General features: G+C 40.9%; 1 protein-coding gene across 5 annotated transcripts in view; it reads left to right on the top strand.

Annotated features, from left to right (window-relative positions):
- STS (steroid sulfatase) overlaps positions 1 to 25,988 on the top strand; it is a 203,809-nt gene that overhangs the window by 102,656 nt on the left and 75,165 nt on the right. For 3 of the 5 annotated variants that reach the window (XM_026451811.2, XM_023202537.3, XM_023202536.3), the window contains 5 exons: positions 1,511 to 1,651; positions 5,639 to 5,760; positions 5,864 to 5,986; positions 7,777 to 8,200; positions 22,661 to 22,797. In XM_026451811.2, coding sequence (XP_026307596.1) covers positions 1,511 to 1,651; positions 5,639 to 5,760; positions 5,864 to 5,986; positions 7,777 to 8,200; positions 22,661 to 22,797 — 947 coding nt within the window. Of the gene's footprint in view, positions 1 to 437; positions 654 to 750; positions 1,036 to 1,510; positions 1,652 to 5,638; positions 5,761 to 5,863; positions 5,987 to 7,776; positions 8,201 to 22,660; positions 22,798 to 25,988 lie in introns of those variants that run through there. The other 2 variants (XM_023202539.2, XM_023202538.2) reach the window with 2 other exon arrangements.

Here is a 25,988-nt window from a genome sequence, read left to right as displayed (position 1 = left end):
CTCACCATCATCCCAGCTACTCAGGAGACTGATGTGGGAGGATCACTTGAACCCAAAAGTTCGAGACCAGCTTGGGTAACATAGTAAGACCCTTGCCTCTAGAAAATAAAAATAAAAAAAATATTTCCCAGGCATGGCAGTGTGCACCTGTCTAGTTCTAGCTGCTCAGGAGGCTGAGATGGGAGAATCACTTGAGCCCAGGAGTTGGAAGTCGCAGTAAGTTATAATCACACCATTGCACTCCAACCTGGACAACAGAGCCAGAACCCTGTCTCAAATTTTTTAAAATAAAAATAAAATTACTTAATAGAACAAAAAAATTGTTCAATTTCTTTCACTTTACAGTTAAGAAAACTAAGATTCAGAGAACTGATATGATTAACACCTACCCCTGACCCCCCACCTAGAATAAAGGTCATAAAATTTCTTCCCGGGCCGGTGAGAAAATAAAGGATAAAAATTTCTCCCCAGGCAGATGAGAAACAGAAAGAGAAAGTAGTGAGTTCTGTCTCCTGATGTCAGGGTCAGAGCCGCAGAGACTTGGTTCTGGAAGTGTTTGAGAGTAAGAACCTGGCTCAAGGCTGTGAACCAGGAGCTGGGAGAGGTGTTGCCTACTACTGCCGATGGGAAGGCTAGAAGGACATTGATATTGAGTAAGTAAGACCTCAGGCTACCACACTGCACAGCTACCTGCCACCTTCCCTTCCAGGGAACCAAGCCAGGCCTCTCTCTGGCTGGGAAACCTGTTGAGCAACCTCCTCATATTTGTTGCCAACATAAGCTCTGGTTCTAAATGGAGAACCTGTTGCAGGGTGGGGCAGCATAACCGCAAGAGTGAGAAGAGAGGCAAACAGCAAAATGAAGTAGAAAGCCCACATCCTCCTTGACAAGAGGGGGTCTAACTCAAAGGAAGCAGGCTGCTGGAACACGTACACAGGCCTGCATACAAGCAAGACGTTGTGTGTGTGTTCAAGCCGCCATCCTCTCCAAAGATTCCTTCACCTGTTGTTCTCACAAGGAATGAAATGCAGTGAGGTGAGAGAGTGTTGGGATGGCAGACATGTGTGATGGATGAATTCTCTTCCCTCTGTACATTTTCCAGCACAAAGAGCTACCCCAGGCTGTTGACCCCATACACTGAGTTTCGAGAGGTTTCTGTTTCCTTAGAAAGTTACAGTGCCTTAGAAAGGCACAGTGGTTCAGGCCTGTAATCTTAGCACTTTACAAGGGTGAGGCAGGAGGATTATTTGAGCCCAGAAGTTCGAGACCAGCCTGGGCAACATAGCAAGACCTTATCTCTATAAAAACCACAAAAATTAGCTGAGTATGGTGACACATGCCTATAGTCCCAAGTACTTGGGAAGCTGAGGCAGGAGGATTGCTTGAACCCAAGACGTCAAGGTTGCAGTGAGCTAAGATCGTACCACCTCACCCCAGCCTGGGCAACAGAGCAAAACCTTGTCTCAAGCCGGCATCCTTCAGTTCCTTTTTGTGTCCTTGTCCTTTACAGAAAGATGAAGATCCCTTTCCTCCTACTGTTCTTTCTCTGGGAAGCCGAGAGCCACACAGCATCAAGGCCAAACATCATCCTGGTGATGGCTGACGACCTTGGCATTGGAGATCCTGGGTGCTATGGGAACAAAACTCTCAGGTTGGTAATGCAGCTCCTCAGTAAACACATGGCTGTATTCATAGGCAACAGTCCCCGGCATTGTTAATGTTGATCTACAGAGCACAGAACATGTAGAAACGTTCAAAACCCTCCAAACCATGCCTGGCTTTACGTAGATACACTGAGATGTAGGTGTCATGAAGGCAGTTGTGAGTTTATCTGTTTGACTATGAACAGGGAGCTGGATGAGCTCAGGGAGATCACTAAGGAGGTGTGCATCACACTTCTTCTTCACTGATGGCTATGATGCTGCTTTCCACACGTTCACATTTCCATCCCTTTTGTTCACCTCTTTCGTCTTCTCTTTTTGGCATCTGGCTTTATTCTGGTTGGTTATGAGTCTGTACTACTCTGTCCTGGCTCATCAGTGCCTTACTCTCACTCTCACTCATGCCCAACTCTCGTTCTTCTAGCCCAGGCCCTACCCTGTCATCAGCTGTACAGACTGGCTTAGTCTGTAAAGGCTGCCATGACAAAATGCCATAGGCTGGGTGGCTTCTAAACAATAGAAATGTATTGCTCATAGTTCTGGAGGCTGGAAGCCCAAGATTATGGCATAGCAGATTCAGCGTCTGGTGGGGACCTGCTTCCTGGTTCATAGACAGAACCTTCTCACTGTGTCTTCACATGGTGGAAGGGGGGAGGGAGCTCTCTGGGTCCCTTTTATAAGGTCATAAATCCCATTTACAGGGCTTCATCCTCATGACCTCATCACCTCCCAAAGACCCCACCTCCTAACAAAATCTCATTGAGGGTGGGCATTTCAACATCTGAATTTGGGGGAGACACAAACATTAAGACCATAGCTGACAATCATGAGGAGAGATGTCATGTTTCAGGACCTCATAACTTGCCAATAATTATCAAAACAGTGGTAACAATGCAATCAAATGAGACTCAAGGCCTTCAACCCTTGGGTCTGAACATCCTCCCAGAAGTGGGTGTTTTGTTTCTGAGCCCTTTGCATAAAGTCAACCTAACATAAGGCCTATTTTAAAGACCCCTTTGTTTAAAAAGGAAAGTAAGCCTTGTGGAGTAGAATATTGACATTAGAATTTCACTTTCTCTTCCTAATAATGTGGAAATGATGACATAAAAATAGTTCTGTGGAGAGCTTCATCACATGAAAGATTAATACAAACTAAATTAAAGGAGAGGATGAGAAAAGAGATTATTTGCTTCTACCAGAACTTTCTTTTTTCTTTTTTCCCTTTTTTTTTTTTTTTTTTTTTTGAGAAGGAGTCTCTCACTGTCACCCAGGCTGCAGTGCAGTGGCACGATCTTGGCAATCACTGCAACCTCTGCCTCCTAGGTTGAAGCCATTCTCCTGCCTCAACCTCTCGAGTAGGTGGGACTATAGGTGTATGCCACCATGCCTGGCTAATTTTTTGTATTTTTAGAAGAGGTGGGGTTTCACTATGTTGGCCAGGCTGGTCTCAAACTCCCGACTTCATGATCCACCCGCCTCAGCCTCCCAAAGTGCTGGGATTACAGGCATGAGCCACTGCACTGGACCAGAACTTTCTTGTAGGATATGTGAATACTAAATACAATACCTGAAGCCAGGAATGGACCCATTGCCAAGTGCCATGGGACACTGATTTTTTTTTCATGCCATTCTCTTACTCCTCATCTTCTTTTTAACAAGAGAAATCTTGGAAAGTATATTTCATCATTACATATCAGACCAAACAAAAATTAAATAGATTATTATATTAAGGAAAATCTTTCCCACAACACATAGCCAAATGTGTCTCACTTTCAATCTGAAACTTTGCATCAAATGTTGCTCTTTATTTTTTTAAGAGTATATTGACCTATGACATTGCTTAAATTTTTAAAAAGCATATGCAAGGATAAGATCTGCAATTTTAAGAGAGCACTTTAAGTGTCCTCTTAAAATTGTAATTATCTTTGTATGTTTTCTGCCCCACTTTTTGCCTACTTTTATGTTTACAGATCACTTTATACATTTGTGATATAGATCTTATTAATTTAGTTTTTCTTATCAGCATCATGATTTTATTCAGCTTTTTCATTTTATCTATTTCTTTAATATTATACATTCCTAAGATGTATTAAGATAATAGATAACTGTTCTTACCAAGATGTCTTAATTAAAAAGTTAAAATCAAGTCTTTAAGGTTAAATCTTTACCAATTATCAAAAGAAGAAAAAATGTCTATAAGGCCCCATGGAAGAATCCATGGCGATATCTACCCTAAATCTGCCTTGGTCTCTATATTAGAGTCACATTATTTCTGAATTACATTTCTCATTTTTATATTTTGTAATATCACACCCCAAATAGTCACTTTTTTTTTTTTTGTAGGCCAATATAGATACTAGGAGATTTAATTCAAATGCAAAAACAGTCTCTGTCTTCTAAGCATCTTACCCTTTAAGAAAAAAGCAAAATAGAAATATTTGTAATTAAACACATTCACTAAATTAATAAATGATCACTAGTTTGACATTACAGATGCAATGAAATTATTTCCCCCTTCAAACTATGCATCGTTGCAGTACTACTGTGTCAGGGCATTGGTCTAGGGAAGCCATGGAACCAATGAACAAGATGTATACTCCCACCTTACAGGCAGCCATCTTGAAGGGGAGCACAATTAGCCATGCCATTGCTTTACAGTGAGGACGCTGCTGGTCTGGTGGAGTATGGACTACTGTTCCAAATATAGGTCAATTCCCTTGCATAAACAAGGAAGGGTGCTGGAGGCCCATGAGAATTTCATCTGTACCTGGAACTGAAAGATGGCAGATGATAAGCCAGGCAGGGAAGAAGGGACCTGGATTCCTGGGGGAGGACATGGGATATATCTTGTGGGATATAGCTTGGTATGGTCCAAAAACTAAAAGATATTAATTGCTAAATGACTTCCCAAAATGATCAGCCAATTCATTCATAGAGAAAGGCATCAGGATGGCTTATCTTGCAAAAGGTATCACTCTACAAGTGAACTCATAAATAAGACTTTATTAAGCATAAAAATATAAGCCAACAAAGGGTATTTGGGAGTCACAGCATCTAGTTTCTTCACTGTAGTATTTGTGCCTTTTCCCTGGAGCATATTAACCCATTTGTTGATGCTCACTGGTTGAGGCACATGGAGTCTGATTATTCCCTGTCCCTGGGGGCATGTGGAAATTAGGCAGGGGCTCATTAAAGCTGGTTGTGGAATTCCCTTTGGCTGTGGTTGGGAAGAGAGGGGAGTCAGATTGACCATGGAGATTTCTCTTTTGGTGACACAGAGGTAACTTGGGAGATGTGGATGGGAGAAGAGTGAAGCCTCATCCTCATTCACCCCATCTTTCCCTCCCTGCAGTATCCTATTTTGAAGACTTGGTTTCTCTCTTCTAATTCAGGGTTAGTGAGACCAGGAGCTCAGAGCCCTCTGTAGCATGAATGGACCTTCTGGGGATGCCCTGCCTGCATCATTCACATATCTCCATGGTTTTGTTGCAGCTTGAGTCTTGATTCTGTATCACTTCTTCACCACCTCCCCTGCCTCTCTCTCCCACATAACCCCAGACTCGCCCTTGCTCATTGAGAAGTTTCCCACTATAAAGAGCCACAGACAGTTTAATTTTGAAAAGTATCACAGAGCTGGCCACAGTGGCTCACGCCTATAATCCCAGCACTTTGGGAGGCCGAGGTGGGCAGATCACTTGGGGTCAGGAGTTTGAGACCAGCCTGGCCAACATGGTGAAACCCTGCCTCTACCAAAAAAATACAAAAATTAGCCAGGCGTGGTGGTGCGTGCCTGTAGTCCCAGCTGCTCACAAGGCTGAGATGAGAGAATTGCTTGAACACGAGAGGTGGAGGTTGCAGTGAGCCGAGATCGCGCAGCTGCACTCTAGCCTGGGTGACAGAGTGAGATCCTGTCTCAAAAATAAATAGATGAACATTAAGTGAAAATGATCACAAATGCTATGATTCTTTTGTTCCAGGACTCCCAATATCGACCGGTTGGCCAGTGGGGGAGTGAAACTCACTCAGCACCTGGCAGCATCACCCCTGTGCACACCAAGCAGGGCAGCCTTCATGACTGGCCGGTACCCTGTCCGATCAGGTAACCTCCTATCTGCATCGCAGGGGCTGTGGTCTCCTTCGGGACAGCCTCCCACCTCCAGGTATCTCCTGGTTCCTAAGGGTTGATTTTTTTCCTGGTTCAGGAATGGCATCTTGGTCCCGCACTGGAGTTTTCCTCTTCACAGCCTCTTCGGGAGGACTTCCCACCAATGAGATTACCTTTGCTAAGCTTCTGAAGGATCAAGGTTATTCAACAGCACTGATAGGTATGGGCATCTATGGGATGGGAACCATCTATAGGTATGGGAACGGCAGGGAGGACTTGGACAAAGTTAGCAAAAGAGTGGTCAGAGGACATCATGACAGTTATCTTAGGGATGACGTTGCTGGTACACTTTGCACAACTTTAAATGGGAACAAAATAATTTCAATTGTAGGCTAAAACACAATGAGCCTATCTGGACTACTTGAATGTATAGATGTGTGTGTGTGTGTGTGTGTGTGTGTGTGTTGTATGTTTGTGTGTGTGTGTTGTGTGTTGTGTGTGTGTATAGATAAATAGATACTTAGATGATACCTAATGATAGATGGATGAATGAATGGATGGATGAATGGATAGATGGAAGAAAGCATTGATGAACGGATGGATAGATAGATAATAGGTAGAGAAATAGCTAGCTAGCTAGATAGATAGATGGAGAGAGAGACAAAGGTGAGATAGATGGGATGGATGGATGGATGGATGGATGGATGGATGGATGGATGGATGGATGGAATAGATGATAACTAACTAGCTAGATAGATAGAGAAATAGAAAAATAGATAGATAGATAAGATAGATAGATGATAGATAGATAGATAGATAGATAGATAGATAGATAGATAGATAGATAGATAGATAGATGCAGAGAGGGACAAAGATGAGATAGATGGGATGGATGGATGCATGAAATAGATGATGATAGATATGACGGATGGATAGATAGATAGGTAGATAGATAGATAGGTAGATAGATAAATAGATAGATGTTATAGATAAATAGATGCAGGGAGACAAAAATGACATAGCATGGATAGATAGATAATGAGGCAATTGGATGGATGAAATAGATGATAGATGGAACAAATGAAAGATAGACATATACATAGAGAGAATGTACAAAACTATACACACCATGCTATTGATAAAGATTTTCATTTTACTTTCCAGTATAAAATTATGTCAGAATTTGTCTTGGTTGACACACCCACTGATTTTATCCTGTAGATAGGATTGAAACTTTCCTGTTTACATGAAGAGCTTGAATGTAAGCAGGCCATAAAATGAATCCTAGCAAATCTCAGAGGAGCAAAATGACCCTTTTCTTTCTTCCAAAATCTTGTTAAAAAACTATCATTTTTTTCTTTTGTGAGGCACTCATTAATTTAGTGATCTAATTAACATTTTATAAGAAATTTTCAGAGGTGCTTAAAATAATTGCTGAGTTACTGAGTGTGATTTCCTCATGCCTCAGGGGTAGGTTCTGAAGTAAGGATTCATTTCCACTTTTAACATTCAAGGAACAAAATTAAGTTGCTTCTAAAACTTTAATTTTAAGGGCCTATCTCAGAAAAGCATCTGACCAGGAAAAAGAAAAAAAAAAGTGTTTTTCTCTAGAGTGTGGTTTCCTGTCTATTAAAGATGTTAGCTAGTTTTCTTTTTGGATTTTTATCTGATTGGGGTTTTTTTGGTGGTTGTTTTGTTTGGTTTTGTTGAAATCACTAAATTAGTTCGTATTTCTTGGTAGAGTGAGTAGAGGATTTTTATCTGGTTGAGATTTTGTTTTTTTGTTTTGTTTTATTGGAATAGCTAAATTAGTTCTTATTTTCTGGTAGAGTGAGTAGGTAATACCTTAGCGTTTGTGGAAAAAAAAGTGAAAAACTCTAGGGTCCTATGAGCGGGAAGGCTAGCTTCATGAAATAGTCAGAGCCTCCTTTTCAGTGTGTAGGAACAGAAGCTTGGATTTGAATCAGTGTGTTTATTGGGACTGAAGTGATCCCCCATTTGTCTTCTCAGGGAAATGGCACCTTGGGATGAGCTGTCACAGCAAGACTGACTTCTGTCACCACCCTTTACATCATGGCTTCGATTATTTCTATGGTATCTCCTTGACCAATCTGAGAGACTGCAAGCCCGGAGAGGGCAGCGTCTTCACCACAGCCTTCAAGAGGCTGGTCTTCATCCCCCTGCAGATCATCGGGGTCACCCTCCTTACCTTCGCTGCACTCAATTGTCTGGGGCTACTCCGCGTGCCTCTAGGCATTTTTTTCAGCCTTCTCTTCCTAGCAGCCCTAATCCTGACCCTTTTCTTGGGCTTCCTTCATTACTTCCGGCCCCTGAACTGCTTCATGATGAGGAACTATGAGATCATTCAACAGCCCATGTCCTATGACAATCTCACCCAGAGGCTAACGGTGGAGGCGGCCCAGTTCATACAGCGGTGGGTATTGCCTTGTCCTCTGATGCTGCCTGTTAGAAAACATTCTGGGTTATTTCTCGTGGAGGTGGAAGAACCAGCAGAGTCTTTTGGTTTTTTTTTTTTTTTTTTTTGAGACGGAGTCTTGCTCTGTCGCCCAGGCTGGAGTGCAGTGACACAATCTCAGCTCACTGCAAGTTCTGCCTTCCCAGGGTTCATGCCATTCTCCTGCCTCAGCCTGCCAAGTAGCTGGAACTACAGGTGCCCACCACCATGCCTGGCTAATTTTTTGTATTTTTAGTAGAGACGAAGTTTCACCATGTTAGCCAGGATGGTCTCGATCTTCTGACCTCGTGATCCACCCGCATCGGCCTCCCAAAGTGCTGGGATTACAGGCGTGAGCCACTGCACCCGGCCAGAACCAGCAGGATTATTATGCTAGCCACATTTTCCCTTCCATGCCTAACACATTTCTTCAGCTAACACTCACCATAGCACATGTTTAATGGCCTTAGAAAGGTATTTCAATGCAGTGTGCTCTCCTTAGAGTGTCTGCCAACATTCCTCACACCCTGGGCGGGAAAGGCCACAGCAAAATAATGTCTGCTGATGACAAAGGAGGTGTCAGATATCCTGCGGGCCTTTTTTTTTTGAGATGGAGTCTCGCTGTGTTGCCCAGGCTGGAGTGCAAGTGGTGTCATCTCTGCTCACTGCAACCTCCATCTCCCAGATTCAAGTGATTCTCCTGCCTCAGCCTCCTGAGTAGCTGCAATTGCAGGTGCCTGCCACCATGCCTGGCTAATTTTTTTTCTATTTTTAGTAGAGACAGGGTTTCACCAACTTGGTCAGTCTGCGTTTTGAACTCCTGACCTCAGGTGATCCACCCACCTCGGCCTCCCAAAGTTTTGGGATTACAGGTGTGAGCCAGGTACCCAGTACCACTGGTCTTTAATCTTCAAATGTGGCCATCAAGAGAGGCAAGAAAATGGCTTATGTTTAGTTTAGAGGTTGTTCTTGTGATATAAACAATGTGGAAAGATCCAAAATATTTTGGGTTAATCTCTGAGCAAACATAGCAGAACCAAAACCTCTGTGAGTAAACTGGGTGAAGTGAGTGATGTCTTTTGGGTGTGTTGGGTCCCATTGAGTTTATCGTTTTGGGGATTACAGTCTGTAAGTGGAGTAACCATTAACAGCGGAGCAGACAACATTCCTGAGTTACATAGGTAGGTATAATATATATCTATATTATAATACATAATATAGAGAGCATAAGTAGATCTAATTAAGCAGATATTATATAGAGCCTATGTCAAGAGCACTTGCTATTCAAAACAAGCAAATAACAGTATATTGTTCCACTTGTAACTGTGGAGGACAGGACTTTAAAGAGAAATGGAAAGTTCATCTGAAAATCAGATGTTTGGTCTTTATGGTGACTTAAACTCTATGGGAGATGTAAAAGAGAGTTTGGGCGGTGATTTAAAAATTACAAAGGAGATAGAGGAAATATAGGTAATATTGGTTTGTCATCCAATTAATTGCATGACACAAAATTGTAAAATGAATCTCTGGATTGAACAATGAATGACAGTGAAAAGGAAGTTATTGTGATGAAGGGAAAGTATATTAGGGATTTAATTTTAAAACAAGCAAATATGCTCAGCCTAAGAAGAAAATACATAGTTAAGGTATGTGGAAGCTACATAAGTTAGGGCTGGTGAGAAAGGTAAAAAGTAATGTACTCTATGAAAATTATGTTGTCATTTCCTCACGTGGAAGATGTTGTGTGCCTATGTCCAGATCTTGTGGACATGGAGTTGATGCTTTACTGGAGTTTGGGAATGGGCAGTGGTTCTCCTCACTCTCTTCTTCCAGTTATGAAACAGCGTAGGAGCAACCCATTCACCTGGAGGTACAACAGTGTCCTGCTACCCACAACATCACAGATTATGCAATAGATAAATCATAGGGTGTATTTTAGTATATCTCTCTGGTATCACAAAAGTGTTTCATCGACTCTGACAGAAACCCACATATGGTTTGGGTATCTGAACAGACTATGAAGTGACTTACACAAAAGTTGCAATTGATAGTATCACTTCCTCCCTCTAAAAATGAGACAAAAATAGAATGATTGGTTCTTGTAGTTCACACCACCTCTCAGTTTCAACAGATTTTATTAAAATCTAAATTGTCATTTAACTGTGAAATATATAAACTGGTCATTGGTCATTGTAAGTATTCTCAGTTTCAGCCTCTGGGACTTGGTTCCAGAGAGTACGCTATGTACTGGCTGCCCAACTGCTGAGGGAGCACCACACAATTTAAGTTTTTATTTTGGTTAACATCCCACTTCTGCTGCCAGGGTCTGTTTTTGTCAGTGAAGACTGACAAAATCTCAGTGGATTAACACTTGAAAATTTGTTTCTTGCCCATGCGAAATCTATTGCTGGTTGGGTGATGCTCTAGGGAATCTTTGCTCCATGAGGAGACTCAGGGATCCAAGTTGCTAATACCTTGTGGTTCTGTCAATCTCAATAGATGGCCTTCCCAATAGCATCCACAGGAGAAAAGAGTTGAAGGGTCTCTTGAGGACTTTTCCTTGCTTCACTGACCCAGGGGTCAGCATGTAGACCAGGCCCCACATCTCCATCTTGACTTGACATGGGGCTAAGAGGTAGTCTCCCCATGTCTTCAGGAAGAAGAAAATGAAATGGCCTTACCGAACATATAGCAGTGATTTTCCTACAGCAAGCAGTGATTTTCAAATTTGTTTTAAAGCTGAGGAATATTTCAGATGAAATTTTATGAGAAGCTAAGTATGTCAGAGGGATAAAAGTTGCAGTACTTGGGTTAACCTGGAACAGAGGACTGCGTTTGGAAATTACTGACATTTAATAAAGCCCCATGGAAACCTCATGAACAGCTGGAGAGAAAAGGCAGACTCTACAACAAAAGAATAAAAGAACATGTGAGCAAACACCTACTTAGTGCAGACTCTAGGCAAATTAATATTTAACAAACATTCGTAAGTAAAAAAGGTAGGCACACCAGGATAAAAATCAACACTAGCCTTGGAATTTTAAAAAAGAATTATTTGATGTTACAGCTATGTGAGTGGAAGTTGAAGGAATTTGCCCAAGGTTATAGATAAGTATAAACGAAAGGGGCTAATTTATTATAAAATTTGGATTGCAGACATGTACCACATAATAACATTTTGGTCAACAATGGACCATGTATATGACAGAGGTCCCATGAAATTATAATGGAGCTGCCTTATGCAGCTGTATGTTTGTATCTTTTTTGTTTTTTGAGACAAGGTCTCACTCTATTGCCCAGTCTGGAGTGCAGTAGTGCGATCTCAGCTCACTGCAATCTCCCCTTCCCGGGCTTACGTGATTCTCTGCCTCAGCCTCTGAAGTAGCTGGGATCACAGGTGCCCACTACCACGCCCAACTAATTTTTGTATTTTCAGTAGAGACGGGGTTTCACCATGTTGGTCAGGTTGGTCTCGAACTCCTGACCCTGAATGATCCACCTGCCTCGGCCTCCCAAAGTGCTGGGATTACAGGCGTGAGCCACCACACACAGCCACGTTTGTATCTTTTATACTGCATTTTTTCCTGTACCTTTTCTATGTGTACATATATCTAGATACACAAATACTTGCCATTGCATTTCAGTTGCCTGCAGTACTCAGTACAGTCACATGCTGTGCAGGTTTGTAGCCTAGGAGCAATAGGCTCTACCATATAGCCTGGGTGTGTAGTGGGCTGTACCATCTAGGCTTGTGTAAGTGCACTGTACGATGTTTGCAGAATGATGAAATTGCTTAATGATACATTTCTCAGAACATATCCCTGTCACTATATGATGCATGTCTGCACTTGAAGCATTGATGTGAAGTATACTGTTTATTGGTATTTGAATATTTTCATCAGAGAAAAATAGAGTAAAGAAAATCTATAGTTTGGTGTTGTGTGTGCATATGTGTCTGTATATGTATGTGTAAATACATATGTGGTGTGTTTGTGTATATATATGTGTGTGTGTGCTTTACACACATATGTATTTAACTTATAAATAGATAAATTATTGAAATTGATTTCCAAGGGAAGCTATAGGAGATATACATGTACAGCAGCAGCAAGTATTAATGTAAAGAATAAAGGATTTTCTGCCCAGGGATGGATAATAGCCACTAAAAGTCCTTTAAGCAACTATTTATAGGTCTGTCAGAATTCGGGTAAGAGGTGGGCTGTTTGTCATGATTTTCACAGGTTTGGGCTGATGGGCACATGCTGGAGGGGTCGTGAGTCGTTCTTGGGCAATATGCGTGTAGTCTGGGTGCCTGTCCTGGGTAAACGTTGGGGTCTGTGGGTAGCCGTAGCTCCATCATGTCATGCCCATGCTGACAGCCTGTCTTACACAGGCACCAGAGACTGCAGAAACCTATCGGATTCTGCTCACAGCAAAATGGCATGATGAAGGATGTCATGCAATTCCTAAGAGAGGAAGGAAGACTTCACACTGTCAGTCACACTCTTGAACATTCATTTCAAATATTATTTGTACAGAGATACTGCGGAGTTATCATGCCCATGGTCAACCCACACAGCCAGAAGCAGACATTGCAGGGCTGGCCACCTGCCTCCTGGGCATGGCACTTGGTTCAGAACTATGCATTGTAGGTGACCTTTGCTAGGCTAGTGTATGGTGGCATATAATACAGGATCACTATGACTTCCTGCAGGTAGAGAAAGAAGGGAAAAGGGAGAGTCCAGTACTACAGGGGTAGACAAGCGATACCTCAGACTTTGCATAAGGAAAACCCCAGAGGTGCTTATTGCAGCTGAAGATGGCCAAGATGAACTCTGGGGACTGTCACAGAGTAGTTCCAAAGCGAGACTTTGCATCAGCATTTTAATAAGCTTCTCAAGACATTCTAAGCTGGGTGTTTCATAGGGCACTCTGAGAAACACTGGGTTTTGTATATGTGTGTGAGCTTTGGCTACTGTGCAGAAACACTGCAGTTATTTGTCACCTAGATTTTTCTAGAAGGTGATGCTGACAGGCGATCTCATGTAAAAGCTTTGGAACTTTATAAGATACATCATTCAGTTATATCATCATCTAGTAAGATGCACACAGATACGTGATTGAAAAAAAAGCTTAAGAAATGATCTTTCTCTTACTAAGGTGATTGCCCTGATATTTTCCACCCCATTTTATTCTGTTTGTTGTTGTTGTTGTTGTTGTTTTGTTTTGTTTTTTTGTAATAATCTGGTTCGGGAACTAAATGAAATTCATGATGTATCAATGGGTCACAGTCTACATGATTGACCATGCTCTTACCTAGTGTGCTAGCTTTACTGTATTTGATGAACAGGAGCATAGCCATTCCAAGATGGAGCAGCACTCTTGGGCCGGTCTATTTAAGGCAGAAAACAACATTGTGCTGTTTGTCAAATTTGCTGGGAAAGCTGGACATCCTTCTATCAGTCTTCATCTACCACAAATCTCTCAAAACTAGACAGGGTGGAGATTAATATAGTGTCCATTAGACAATGGATAGTCAGAAATGACACTCGGCTTCCAGGGTGAATCACCTTGTATGACATGTATTTTGACAGAAATTATTTAATCTATTAGGTATATAAATATTCATATGATTACAAGGCATTTTAATGGCTTCCTCAGTATATAATTTTGAGAGGCGACCAAAACAAATTTGATGATCATGAGGATATTGAAGCCTGACAAGTTTATCTTGATTATCTTTAATTATTGTTAGAGAGCTGAGATTTTCTTTCAGAACTAGAGATTTAAGATGTTCTAGCAGCACTACAGTTGGAGGTGATGGTTATTGAATTATAACAAAAGGGTTTTTTCTTCAAAATAGGTGATTCTAGTGTAGATGGCTATTGTCCACATTGGAGCACTCACTGCATAGTTAATATTAGTGAAAATGCTAGCATTTTGTACACTGTGATGCCATTCACAAAAAACTTCTTACATACATTATCTGAAGATAAAAGATTTAAAGCTCATTGTTACAATCATCCTCGGGTAGAGCTGTCTGTCTGCATTAGGTTAGTTATCTGATTCACAAAATATGATATCCAAGAGTCTTGAGAGAATGGCCTTGATATGCTACCAAATAATCCTAACATTGGTGACACCACCATGTTCATAAAACATTCCTTCAATGTCTGAAGACACATTTATATGTGTTATTTCATTATCCAGAATATCGTGAGCAATTTAGCCAGGTCTTACCACCTTTGTGAGAAATGGAGGTATATTTTTCAGCAGCCGAAAAAGGAATGCCTGATCAAAGCAATGGTAGTATTAGTGGAAATTACCCAAATGCTTTTGAATTTAAAAATTTCCAGTTGCAACTGGTGCCTTGTTTAGATATTTTAACATACATAAATATATATGTGTATGTATATATTTTTTTTGTACACAGCTGCTTCTCAGTTCATCTGTCAAAGGTGGTGAGGAAAATGATTTAAAACTCCTACTTCTAAAATTTATAGGCTTTCTGTACACTGTGTTACTGATATGATTTATACTCAAGGGTTTGCTCCTGAGATGCTAGCTTGCAATGTTAGGGTATGAATGACAAGGAGGCATAAGGCAAAGATGCTTCATTGGCTTCTGATTCTTGCAAATGAGGTCCACTTAGTCAAACCCAGTTTGTGGCCTGGGATTCCAAGCACATATTTTCAAGTTGAGGAGAGCGATGATTTAGAATATATAACCATCCACTCCACAATTCCTCACCCTAATTGACTCATTCAGGGATAAATTTATCTGGGGGAGATGCTTCTATTATTAGAGAGCTGAATAATTAGCTCACCATATGTTATACGCTGTACAGTAATTCAGGAGATGGGTCATCCTGAATACACTTTAATTAGCCAGAAATCCTTGTTATTCTTGCATAAAGGAGTGAACTATAAATTTCTTAGAGATACCCAGCTCTCTGTACGTGCCCTGTAGGGTCATCCCATTATCACAGCTTTGGGATTTGCCATCCCTCTCTTCATTGCAATGCAAAACAGATCCAACTTAGGTGTACAGCAGAAATGGTAACACAGAATGGGACATGTTCAAGCGTCATAGACACTGTGGAGTGGTTGCCAATTATACGTCAGGTGCTGTGGATACACACATTATTTTTGTGCACCTTCCACACCCATTGCTTCCTTCACACCACATAACAACCTCATGAGGTCGGTAAAGAGATGTCTTACCGTGGAGAAACTTTGAAACTTAAATCGTTTGGATGAACAAAGCTCCACAGGTAATAAAGAGTAGAGGCTGAATTTAAACAGAGCTAACGCAACCTTTTGAATGTTGGAATGCTTCATAAACAGTTGGGGGAATCATTTCCATCTACTCCAGTGCGTTAGACTTATTGAGTGAAGATTAGTCCGAGTGAGGATTAGCTGGAAGAAGATTACGGTGTTATATGGGTGTCTTGACACCTTTCTCCAGATGGAAGAGTCTGGGTGCAATGCTCAAGGAAGGAGAATGCATCTCTGTAATTCTTATAGATAAGTTTCAGTATCAGTAGTGTTACCATTACTATGGTAATCGTGAAGTATCTGGATGCTCTGAAAAGAAAATAAAGGGTAAGGATGGTGGGAGAATGTAGCAAGTTAATTTTATTCACAAACAGCTTTTTTCTTTAGTTCAAATCAAGGCTAATTTTTAAAAAAGTGTCATGCTGGTAGGTAGAATGAGATTCATGTTTTATGTCTTCAATAGAAAGAGATGGATGTTGGTCACTCTGCTTTGTGAAAAACCAGATATGTTGACGTCTTCTCTGAATTCGTTGAAGCAGTGCTTCCTTGCTAGGAAAAATATTTAAGTTTAGGTAAATCGCTTTGTGTTTTTCTCTGAAGATATATATATGCTCACTTCAAACAGTAAATTTCCAAGAATGGCAATGACTTTTTACACACCCACATAATCTGTATAGTATGTTATACATTTATGGGGTTTATAGATTTATCTGGAATTTGCCATTCGTATAAGGTTCTCCAGGCTGAAGTTTATTAAGTTGTTTCAATATATTAAATATATGTATGTATATTTTGAGATACTATAATTAGAATTTCAATAAAAGCTAGTAAGTTTTAGTCAAGCTCAATGTAGGATAACTCTTGTTCTTTATAAATGAATTTTTTTAGCGAAGGATTTATGGATAACAAATCAAAAATTTGGAAATTATGTAGAGTTCTTTTTTAATCTCTGACTTCCCGGAGTGGTAAGTCTCCTGTTCTGACAACAATAAGCCCTGCTCCCTGACAGCTCTCCACAGAAAAAACACCAAAACATCAGCATGATGGAAAGTGTCAGTAATCAAGGGGTGGGGGGAAACACCTACATGAAAAGATTATACTTTTAGTGGCGAGCCATGGGGAAGAATCTCTCCTACCATTTATCATTTATACATTTATACATCCAGCTGTTCATGTCTTCAGCTGTTCAGTATGATAAATAAATACTCCTTTCTACAAGCATTGCTTGTGTAATCATAATTCCCTAAAATCTATGACAGCTGATAAATATATTATTGGAAGAAGATACGACCTTTAGTCCTGGTCTATGTACTGCTATCACCATTTGGCACAGTCACAATCACGAAATGCATTTATTGGGTGCCTCCAGCCTATCCTCTCCCATTTCCAGCTTTACCCCAGTGTAAGTGGCTGTGATGAATACCTGTGATTTGGCTCAAAGTGTCTTTTGAATAAAGGGATCTTTAGGAGGTTTCATTAGTTTCGATAATAGTGTAAGCCAGAAAGGAATGGGGTGATATTGATTTTAATTCATGGTAAGAAAAGTAAATCAGATTAAACATTAAGGGCAATACAGAGGAACACACACAGATGCTCATTCAAAAATGGAAAATTTAAATAATTAAAGAATTATCAAAGAGTCACATTATTCAGTAACTGTAGATAACACATGATTTGTTTCTAACTTTTGTGGGCCTATGGGATATGTATTTTAAAATGAGGGCAATGGGCACAGTGGCTCATGCCTGTAATCCTAGCACTTTGGGAAGTCTAGGTGGGAGGATCACTTGAGCTCAGGGGTTCAAGACCAGCCTGGGCAATATAGCAAGACCCTGTGTCTACAAAAAATAAAGTAATATTAGCCGGGCATGGTGGTGTGTGCCTGTAGTCCCAGCTACTTGAGGACTGAGGTGAGAAGATTGCTTGATGCCAGGAGTTCACGACCAGCCTGGGCAATATACTGAGACCCTGTCTCTACAAAAAATAAGGAAGTATTAGCTCAGCATAGTCGTGCACACCTGTCGTCCCAGCTACTCAGGAAGCTGAGGTGGGAGAATCTCTTAAGCCCCGGAGTTGTAGGCTGCAGTGAGCGATGATTGCACCACTGCACTCCAGCCTGCACAACAGAGCAAGACCCTGTCTCTGAAAAAAAAAAAAAAAAAAAAAAAAGGAGGGGAAGGCTTCTTTTTTGGATCAACCTCTGGTTTCAGGCTGAGCATATTGTAACAATACAGGTACCGAGGGATGTTCGTCTTTTGCCATACTAGATCTAGTGGGTCCATGGCATTCCCAACTGACTGGGGCATAGATAAAGAATACTTAGACCTGACCCTGGAAATGCCTCTCCAGCCGTATATTTCGATCTCTGAATATCATACCTGTGAATAGCTCAAAAGCCTACATGTTTATGGAAAACATTCACAAACGCTGTCATGCTATGTGAACCATTGAAAGCTACCTCTTTCTGGGAGCAAATTCTGACCCCTGCCAGGTTGAGATAAGTTCTCCTTCTCTGAATTCATTCTCTGCAGCACTGGGTAAGGGTACTTAAGACAGCTTGGACTAACCATCGATGCTCTTGTCTGAACTGTGGGTTGCTGATGGCAGGGTCCGTTCCAGTCTCTCTTTGTATTTCTAGTGCCTGGTATCATGTGTCAGCAGAACATTTGCTTAATAACTGCAAAACTCATAGATAGAAGACATGAACAGCTGGATGTATAAATCCACCTGCTGCACGCAGAGGTGGTCACGTGAAATTCGTGGGGGCGGCGGGGGGCGGCGACTGTTGATACTGCTATCTGGTTTCTGCCATACTCTAATTACCAGCAGCAGAAGGTATCCAGAAGGAATTCACTGACATCGCTATTTGCATTCCCGTTATTCCCTATGCCCACTGCAGTTGGAACAATACTACAATAATGAAGGTCAGACACTCAGATGAAGATTATTAATCTAAAGACCATCAAAAGTATACTTTATGACAGACAGAAAAAAAATGCCTTAACCATCTTCTTGCCTGAATTTTCACTCCTGCCTCTATAGAATGTAAATCTTTTGATTCTGAGATCGGAATGATTACATGTTGCTGGAAAGGCTCAGGGCTGCCTTCTGTATTTTTAACAAATGGAGTGCAGGCATGTAGCAGCTGAAAGTTCTATCTTTTTGCACAGCGTGCAAGACAGTGGCAATACATTTTCAAAAGAGTTGTTTACTGAAGTACTCCAGCTAATAAAAAAGGAGTTAAGCTGTTATTGAGAAATCTTTCTTCCACCAACTTGCTGATGTGTCATTCAGCTTTCAAGGTCATAGAGAGGAAGGGAGACCCAGATCTCCTTCCTGAGCCTGGGTGTGAAGCAAATGGTCTTTCCTGGTCTCTCAAAGAATATCACAAAGCAAGAATTCCTTCACCTGGGCACAGGCTGTCAGTTACACCTCAGGTGTGTGCAGGGAAGTCAGTGATTTATGTCTGGCTAGCCAACATTCCCATGCACCTTTGATTTCACTTCTGTTCCTGGATGGTAAATCTTGGAACAGTGTTTTTACAAGCCAAGTATGCTTTTCTCTGTTTTCTGGGTTTGTTTTTGTATGTCAAATCTAATCAACTCTACTCGATGCAGAGAGTATACAAAAAGATGCTGGTATCTCTGATGTCACCCCTATAGGATGAAAAACCACTGCTTTATAGAGAGATGATAGAAAACGAGTTCCATAAATATGTGAATTTTGATAATAAACACATTGATTCCCTTCTCCCCTTCTAAGGAGGATTCCCCTGCATTCCAAGACAAAGGTCACATTCTGTAGCCTTGATTGAACCCTGAAGCTCAGATCTTTGACTCAACTGTTCTTTCAGTCCTCATGAACCGGCTTTTATTTCAGGCTCTCTTATTTGCCGGTTGTGTCATCCTTATCATTTATTTCCTTATTTCCACCTCACATTTTAATATGGCACAATTTTATGATCCTGCCAATCATGTTGATGGATGTCTCTTTCTTCTTCTTCTTCTTCTTTTTTTTTTTTTTAACTTTTGAACAAGAGGACTGCTATCCAAAATTGGAGAATCCAAGTCGAAACTGGACTGGAGCCCAGTGCTGGGCATTTCAATCCATGCAATAGCTCTTCGTTCTCAGCAAATTCTGTCACTCACATCCTGTATGACCATGTACCGTGCTTGGGAGATTGACTTTTTAAGCTTTCTTATCTATTTTCCTTAACTTCAAATCTAAAAATAAATGGGAGAACAGATGAGAGTGAAATTGCAGTGAGATTGTTCTCATACATAATGTAACTCTCTATTTAGGAACACAAAGACTGTAATTTCATGTTCGTTTTGAGGAATCTAAGCCAGTTTAGGGGAACACAATCTGCTTCTGGGGAAGGAGGTGCAGTTTGCCCAGGTGTGAATAAACTTTCCCCATAATAAGTAGAATGGAGGCTTCACAGTCTGCCCTGTGTGGCCAAGCTCTCTAACATACTGTGGCTCCGTTCAAGGGCATCTTCTCTTAGAAGGAGCCAAACACGTGGCTTGGTAGAGATGCTCATATGTAAGGCATCAGCTAGGATGACAATTCCAGTGCTTCCATCTAAGCAGTAATATGTCCTCTTTTCTTTCTGAGACGTAACAGTGAATGTTATAGACCAGGTCCAGTGGGCTCTCATTGCATGCCTTCTTATTCCAGTTCCTGTGAGACGTGCATTGTGAATGGTTTATGTTGCATATGGTTTAGACTTCTGCCTAAGTCTCTTGTTACTTAGAAGGGATGTGGTTTATGTAATGGTTGCTGTAGAGCAAGGATTCCTCTGCAGAACTTCTGTTCTGAATCTCTTGTTACTTTGAAGGAATATGGTTTATGTAACAGTTGCTCGTATTCCTGTGAGATATTAACAGCATTTCCTTGTTTCATATTATTGTAAAAAAAAATTTGCCACCAAGTACTGGAATAATAAAACATGGTACTAATGATTACCAATAACTTGTTAGATTTGATCTGCCTATTTTCAGATAACTGGAGATGCCTGGCTTAGCTCTAACTCAAAGTGTGCTGTTTTGTGCTGATTTTCTCTTTCAAAGGAGTAGGGGTTAATAAATGTAAGAACTGACCTTAAAAATGAAGTGTTACAGCCATAGGTGTGAGCAGTTCGAGGAGCCCAAGGTATACTAACATTAGCAAAATACAAATGCATTTAGAAAAGCATACGTCTGTTTATTGTTTCCAGGAAAACTTATTAGTATTTGTGACACCCAGTCCAAAATTTGGAATGTTTTTGGCTATCATGAGAAGTTAAGGAAGCCAGAAATGCATAGAAGAAAAATTAATTTAACTACATATATATATGTATATAGTCTTCTGAACTTTTACTGGCTGGTAAAGATGTGGACCATAGGAGATGACCCGGTAAAAGTAAGAAGAGACTTAGGAGAGAAGTTCTCCAGCGTAGTCCCTGCTCTAGAGCAACTGTTACATATACCATGTCCCGTCAAAGTAACAAAACACTGAGGACAGAAGTTCTGCAGAGGAATCTCTGTTCTAGAGCAACTGTTACATAAACCACATTCCTTCAAAGTAACAAGAGATTTAGGACAGAAGTTCAGCAGAGGAATCCTTGCTCTAGAGCAACCTTTACATAAACCACATCCCTTCTAAGTAACAAGAGACTGCAAGAAGTCTAAACCATATGCAACCTAAACCATTCACAATGCAATTCACATTGCATTCCCAAGGCCCTGTCATTTACTTGACTGCTGGGCGGGGCTGCCAATGCTTAGAAAGCAGATGTAATATTTCATCCAATAACAGATTTGCTGAATTTATGCCACCTGCCAATCACTTTGCAGGTGTCAGGAACACCATGATATAAATGACACGTCCTGCCTGGTGGTCTGGTGGGAGAAGAGAGCGCATAAAAGACTCTGGTGTCATGGAACACATGCTTTATTAGCATTTGCTAAAAAAATTGAATCTTCAGGCTGGGTGCAGTGGCTCATACCTGTAATCCCAGCACTTTGGGAGGCTGAGGCAGGAGGATCACCTGAGGTCAGGAGTTTGAAACCAGCCTGACCGACATGGTGAAACCCCATCTCTACTAAAAAAATTACAGAAATTAGCCAGGCATGGTGGTGTACACCTTTGATGCCAGCTACTCCAGAGGCTGAGACAGAATCGCTTGAACGCAGGAGGTGGAGTTTGCAGTGAGCCGAGATCATGCCACTGCAGTCTAGCTTGAGCAACACAGCAAGACTCTATCTCAAATACAAAATAATAATAAAATAATAATCTCCATACGCTAGAACTATGCCTGGCCTGTAGCAGATGCTTAACAATATTGTTTTAGGGTTCCCTTTTCTGAGCCCCAACTGGGCAACTAGAGAATACAGAAGACAAAGAGGAAACGGCCGGCAGAGAATCGTCTCTCAGTCTCCCCTGAGGCGAGCCATACAGACTAGAATCCCTCTTCCCCAAAGCATAAAAATAGTCAATGTATTGTATATTTCAAAATTGCTGAGAGAGATTTTAAATGTTCTCACCTCAAAGAAATCACAACTATATGAGAAAATGAATATTTTGATTAGCTGTATTTAATCATTCTACATGGTAAACATATATTATTGCATTGTCCCCAACAAGTCTACACAAGAATTATTTGTATATATCAAATGATACATATATATACAAAATTTGTATATATATTTGTATAATTGCATATATCAATTACAATTTTTAAAAGATAGCCTTTCTAGTAGTGTGTGTATGTGTATTTGTGTATAAAATTTTTTCCCAAAGAAACACTATTTTCAAGGTGCTTGAATTCGTATTAATCACCATATAGAGAAGGAAGAACAGAATTAAACAACAACAACAAAAAACAAATACAGGCGATTTTCTATTAAATCTCTTCCTGAGTTGGGTCTTTGGAGGAAGTCTCAATAACATAATTCTTCATGCACTGATCCATAGAGGGTAACAATAAGTCACTTCATAGAGACACAAGAGAGACTTACCTTTCTCTGACGGAAGATACCATATTAGGCAATTAACTTGTAGTATTTTGTGAATTTTCAAATCGCCTGCTATGATAATAGGTGGATCCTAATCAGAATAGTGGCAGACATACTTACATTATCTGTGGTCTTTTTTTTCTCCCCCTTTTTTTTTTTTGCAGGAACACTGAGACTCCGTTCCTGCTTGTCTTGTCCTACCTCCATGTGCACACGGCCCTTTTCTCCAGCAAGGACTTTGCCGGCAAAAGTAAACACGGAGTCTACGGGGATGCTGTTGAGGAAATGGACTGGAGTGTGGGTATGTTTCTCCTCAGTGAATTCTTAGAAAAGTGATAAGTCTTTGCCTCCTTGTGTTTTCTTTCCTGTGTATTTCCATCTATGTTCCTAATGCCTTTAGAGACAGCAAATGTATGGGGTTTTTTGAAAGTAACCAAAAATGCATTGATTCTGAAAGGTAAATAGAATACAAAAAGCACCTTCACCAGTCCGGGCAACATAGGGAGAGCCCATCTCTGCAAAAAATAAAAATAAAAAAAAATCAGCTGGGTGTGGTGGTACATGCCTGTGGTCCCAGCTAATTGGGAGGCTGAGGTGGGAGGAGGTCTTGAGCCCAGGAGGTTGAGGCTGCACTGAGCTATGATTGCACCACTGCACTCCAGCCTGGGTGACAGAGTGAGACCTTGTCTCTTAAAATATATATATATCTTTACCCTCTTGTGCATGTCTGCAGTTGCCAGTGGATACATTTCAGGGGAAGTCTAGTCTGTGGGCTGCAGATGGAAGAGATTCATGGAGGAAAGGAGGCAAAACTTTAGTCCTTATTATCCCTTATTCTATCAACAATGAAATATGAACAATGCCTTGTCATTAGCAGTTAGATGTGTGATGGATTTTGGATCCAGAATACCTGCAGCTGGCTACACACTTGGCGAGGCTCTCAGGGCAACAGTGACGAGGTCCTTGTGTTCTTCTTGCTGCATCTAAGGACGGCAAAGCTTTCCTTGTTCTCCAAACTCCTTCTCTCCCTTCCTGAGCAAATAACCCTATTTCTGAGAAACGTGGCATTTTTCACTGACATTGGGAAGACTTCCTTACTGAAGCTTTGTTTAAGTTAAAGTGCATGTCTTCCATATCTACAGGACATCATCATCCCTATGCTTTTATTTTCTCTTGCAGAGCTCAGAGGTCCCAGGATGGGGGATTACACCTGGGGTCTCTTAGCTGTACACAGCTAAGGAGTTGGCTAGCATGCAACCTCGTGCTCAATGAGGTAGGGAAGGCCTTAGTGTGTGAGTTACGCAAAGGAATGAAAAATCAGCTTTCCAGTCCACTCAGAACTTCTCACAATTTTAAGTCTTTTCTAGCAGCATTGCCTCTTACTTTTACATTGCTGGGCCCATCTGGATAGTATCAGAGTGACAGAAGAGACCATTTTGTCCATATTCCAGTACTCACTCAGGTTGCTGAAGATTTTCATATGTTTGTTTCCTTTTACTTTTTCTCTCTTTCATTCTTCTCTCCATTTCTTTTGGTGAACTAACTCAGTAGTTTCTAATCTTTGGATCCAGATGTTTTGGAAATGCATGAAAGTTGCTTCCCAGTTATGTTTGTTTGTTTAAAGCAACAAATTGATGGCGGTGGTGGTCACCTACTATGGTGATTGTCAGAACAAATTTTGTTCTGTTTTGGTTCCAATCACGGAAGGAGCACCTTCTTAAGAAACAAGACTGGACTCTTCTTCCAGCTTCTAGGTGTTTCTTTAATTATTTCTGTGAACTTGGGAGATGTTTTATATCTTCAGGCCTCTCCTCTATCATCTTGATAGGAGGATTCAAATTAGGCAAGTTCTGAGGTTCTTTCTTCTCTAATAGTCTGTGATTCTGTAAAGTAATGAGAGTGAGTATCATTTGTAATACTAACTAGGAAAAACAAAACCAGAACATTCTCTCTAACAAGATTTATAAGAAGAGTACATTATGCTTACGGCTCGTACATATACCAATACAAGCCTGCATCCTTTTATTGTTTTCATTTCTAAGATGTTGCACATAAATCAATTTATATTTTTCACATCTTAGTAGTGTAAATCAGTAGAATGTTTTCTCTCTTTAATGAGTGTTCTATTTTAATGTGTCAGGCTGCTTATGCAACTCTAAGACTTCTGTTGGCTATCAAGTAACCTCACACTGATCTCATCACACCTGTTGATTACATTTTATTTAATTAGCATGGCATACATGCCTGACTCATTAGAAAGTTTAACTTCCAGTGTTGTATCACTACTAGTTCTCTCTCAAGTATTTGGAGAGTATTTTCAATCTTTGAGACCTGCCTTAGCCCCTGATTTATAGAGGATTGTGGGTTTTTTGTTTGTTTCTTTGTTTGTTTGTTTTTGGCCAAAAGATAAAATCCTTCCCCTAAGCTTCCATGAATTTTTAAGAAAGTTTTTGTTTTTTAAATCTGATACATATAAGTGTTCTAAAGAATATTTCTTCTTTCCAAGAAGGGCTTTTCCTTATTGCACAGGAGGGGACTATTGCATTCTGAATAATTATGTAATAAAATAAAAGGGGGATATTTGCTTAAGAAGAAACACTGCCTGCACAAAGGAAAACTGAGATGGGAGCAGTTAACTAGTAAGGGTGCATCTCAGTCACTCAGAGCATGTTCTCTCTATACGTTTGAGGGCTGTGTAATTCTATGGATCATCACTTTGTCCCCCGCAGGTTTCTTTAAGCCTGGAAAGGCATATTCAATGACCAAGAGCCTTTATTATGTAACTGTACACCAATTCTACTGCCCATGATTGTGACTTTCTGCCTTATCCTTAGCTGAGTGAGTGCTGTGTCTCATTGTTACCGTAACTAGAGAAAGACTGACTTCATACAGATGTCGTGAGAGCTACAGAAGGGGCCTCTCAGTACAACTACGCAAGGGCAGTTGAAATCCAGGAGATATGATTCTTCTGTGCGAATTCACGGGGTGGTCAACATGATTTTAATCATCAGAGTGACTAACATTGAGAGCTGGCCCCATGCTGGGCCCTGATAGCACATGTATTTGTGGGAGCCGTAGGCTTTTAGTCCCATAAAGCTTGTCAGGAAATCACTGGCATGAAGCAGATTGATTCATAGGGGAAAAGGCGTATTAATTTATTGAATGTGCATACACAAGAGCCCTCGTAATGAAGACCCAACCTCCCAATGGGGTCCAGGAGCTTATACACCATCCTGAGGTTACAGAAAGGATGGGGGCTTGGGCCAGGCCTGGGGACTCACATCTGTAATCCCAGCACTTTGGGATGCTGAAGCAGACACATCACCTGAGGTCAGGAGTTTGAGACCAGCCTGGCCAACATGATAAAACCCCGTCTCTACTAAAAATACAGAAATTAGCCGGGCATGGTGGTGCGTGCCTGTAATCCCAGCTACTTGGGAGGCTGAGGCAGGAGAATCGCTTGAACCCAGGAGGCGGAGGTTGCAGTGAGCC

The sequence above is a fragment of the Piliocolobus tephrosceles genome, chromosome Y (genome assembly GCF_002776525.5).
Source record: "Piliocolobus tephrosceles isolate RC106 chromosome Y, ASM277652v3, whole genome shotgun sequence".
Lineage (NCBI taxonomy): Eukaryota > Metazoa > Chordata > Mammalia > Primates > Cercopithecidae > Piliocolobus > Piliocolobus tephrosceles.
The sequence above is the reverse complement of the archived record's forward strand: the minus strand, read 5'-3'. Positions and strand labels throughout refer to the sequence as shown.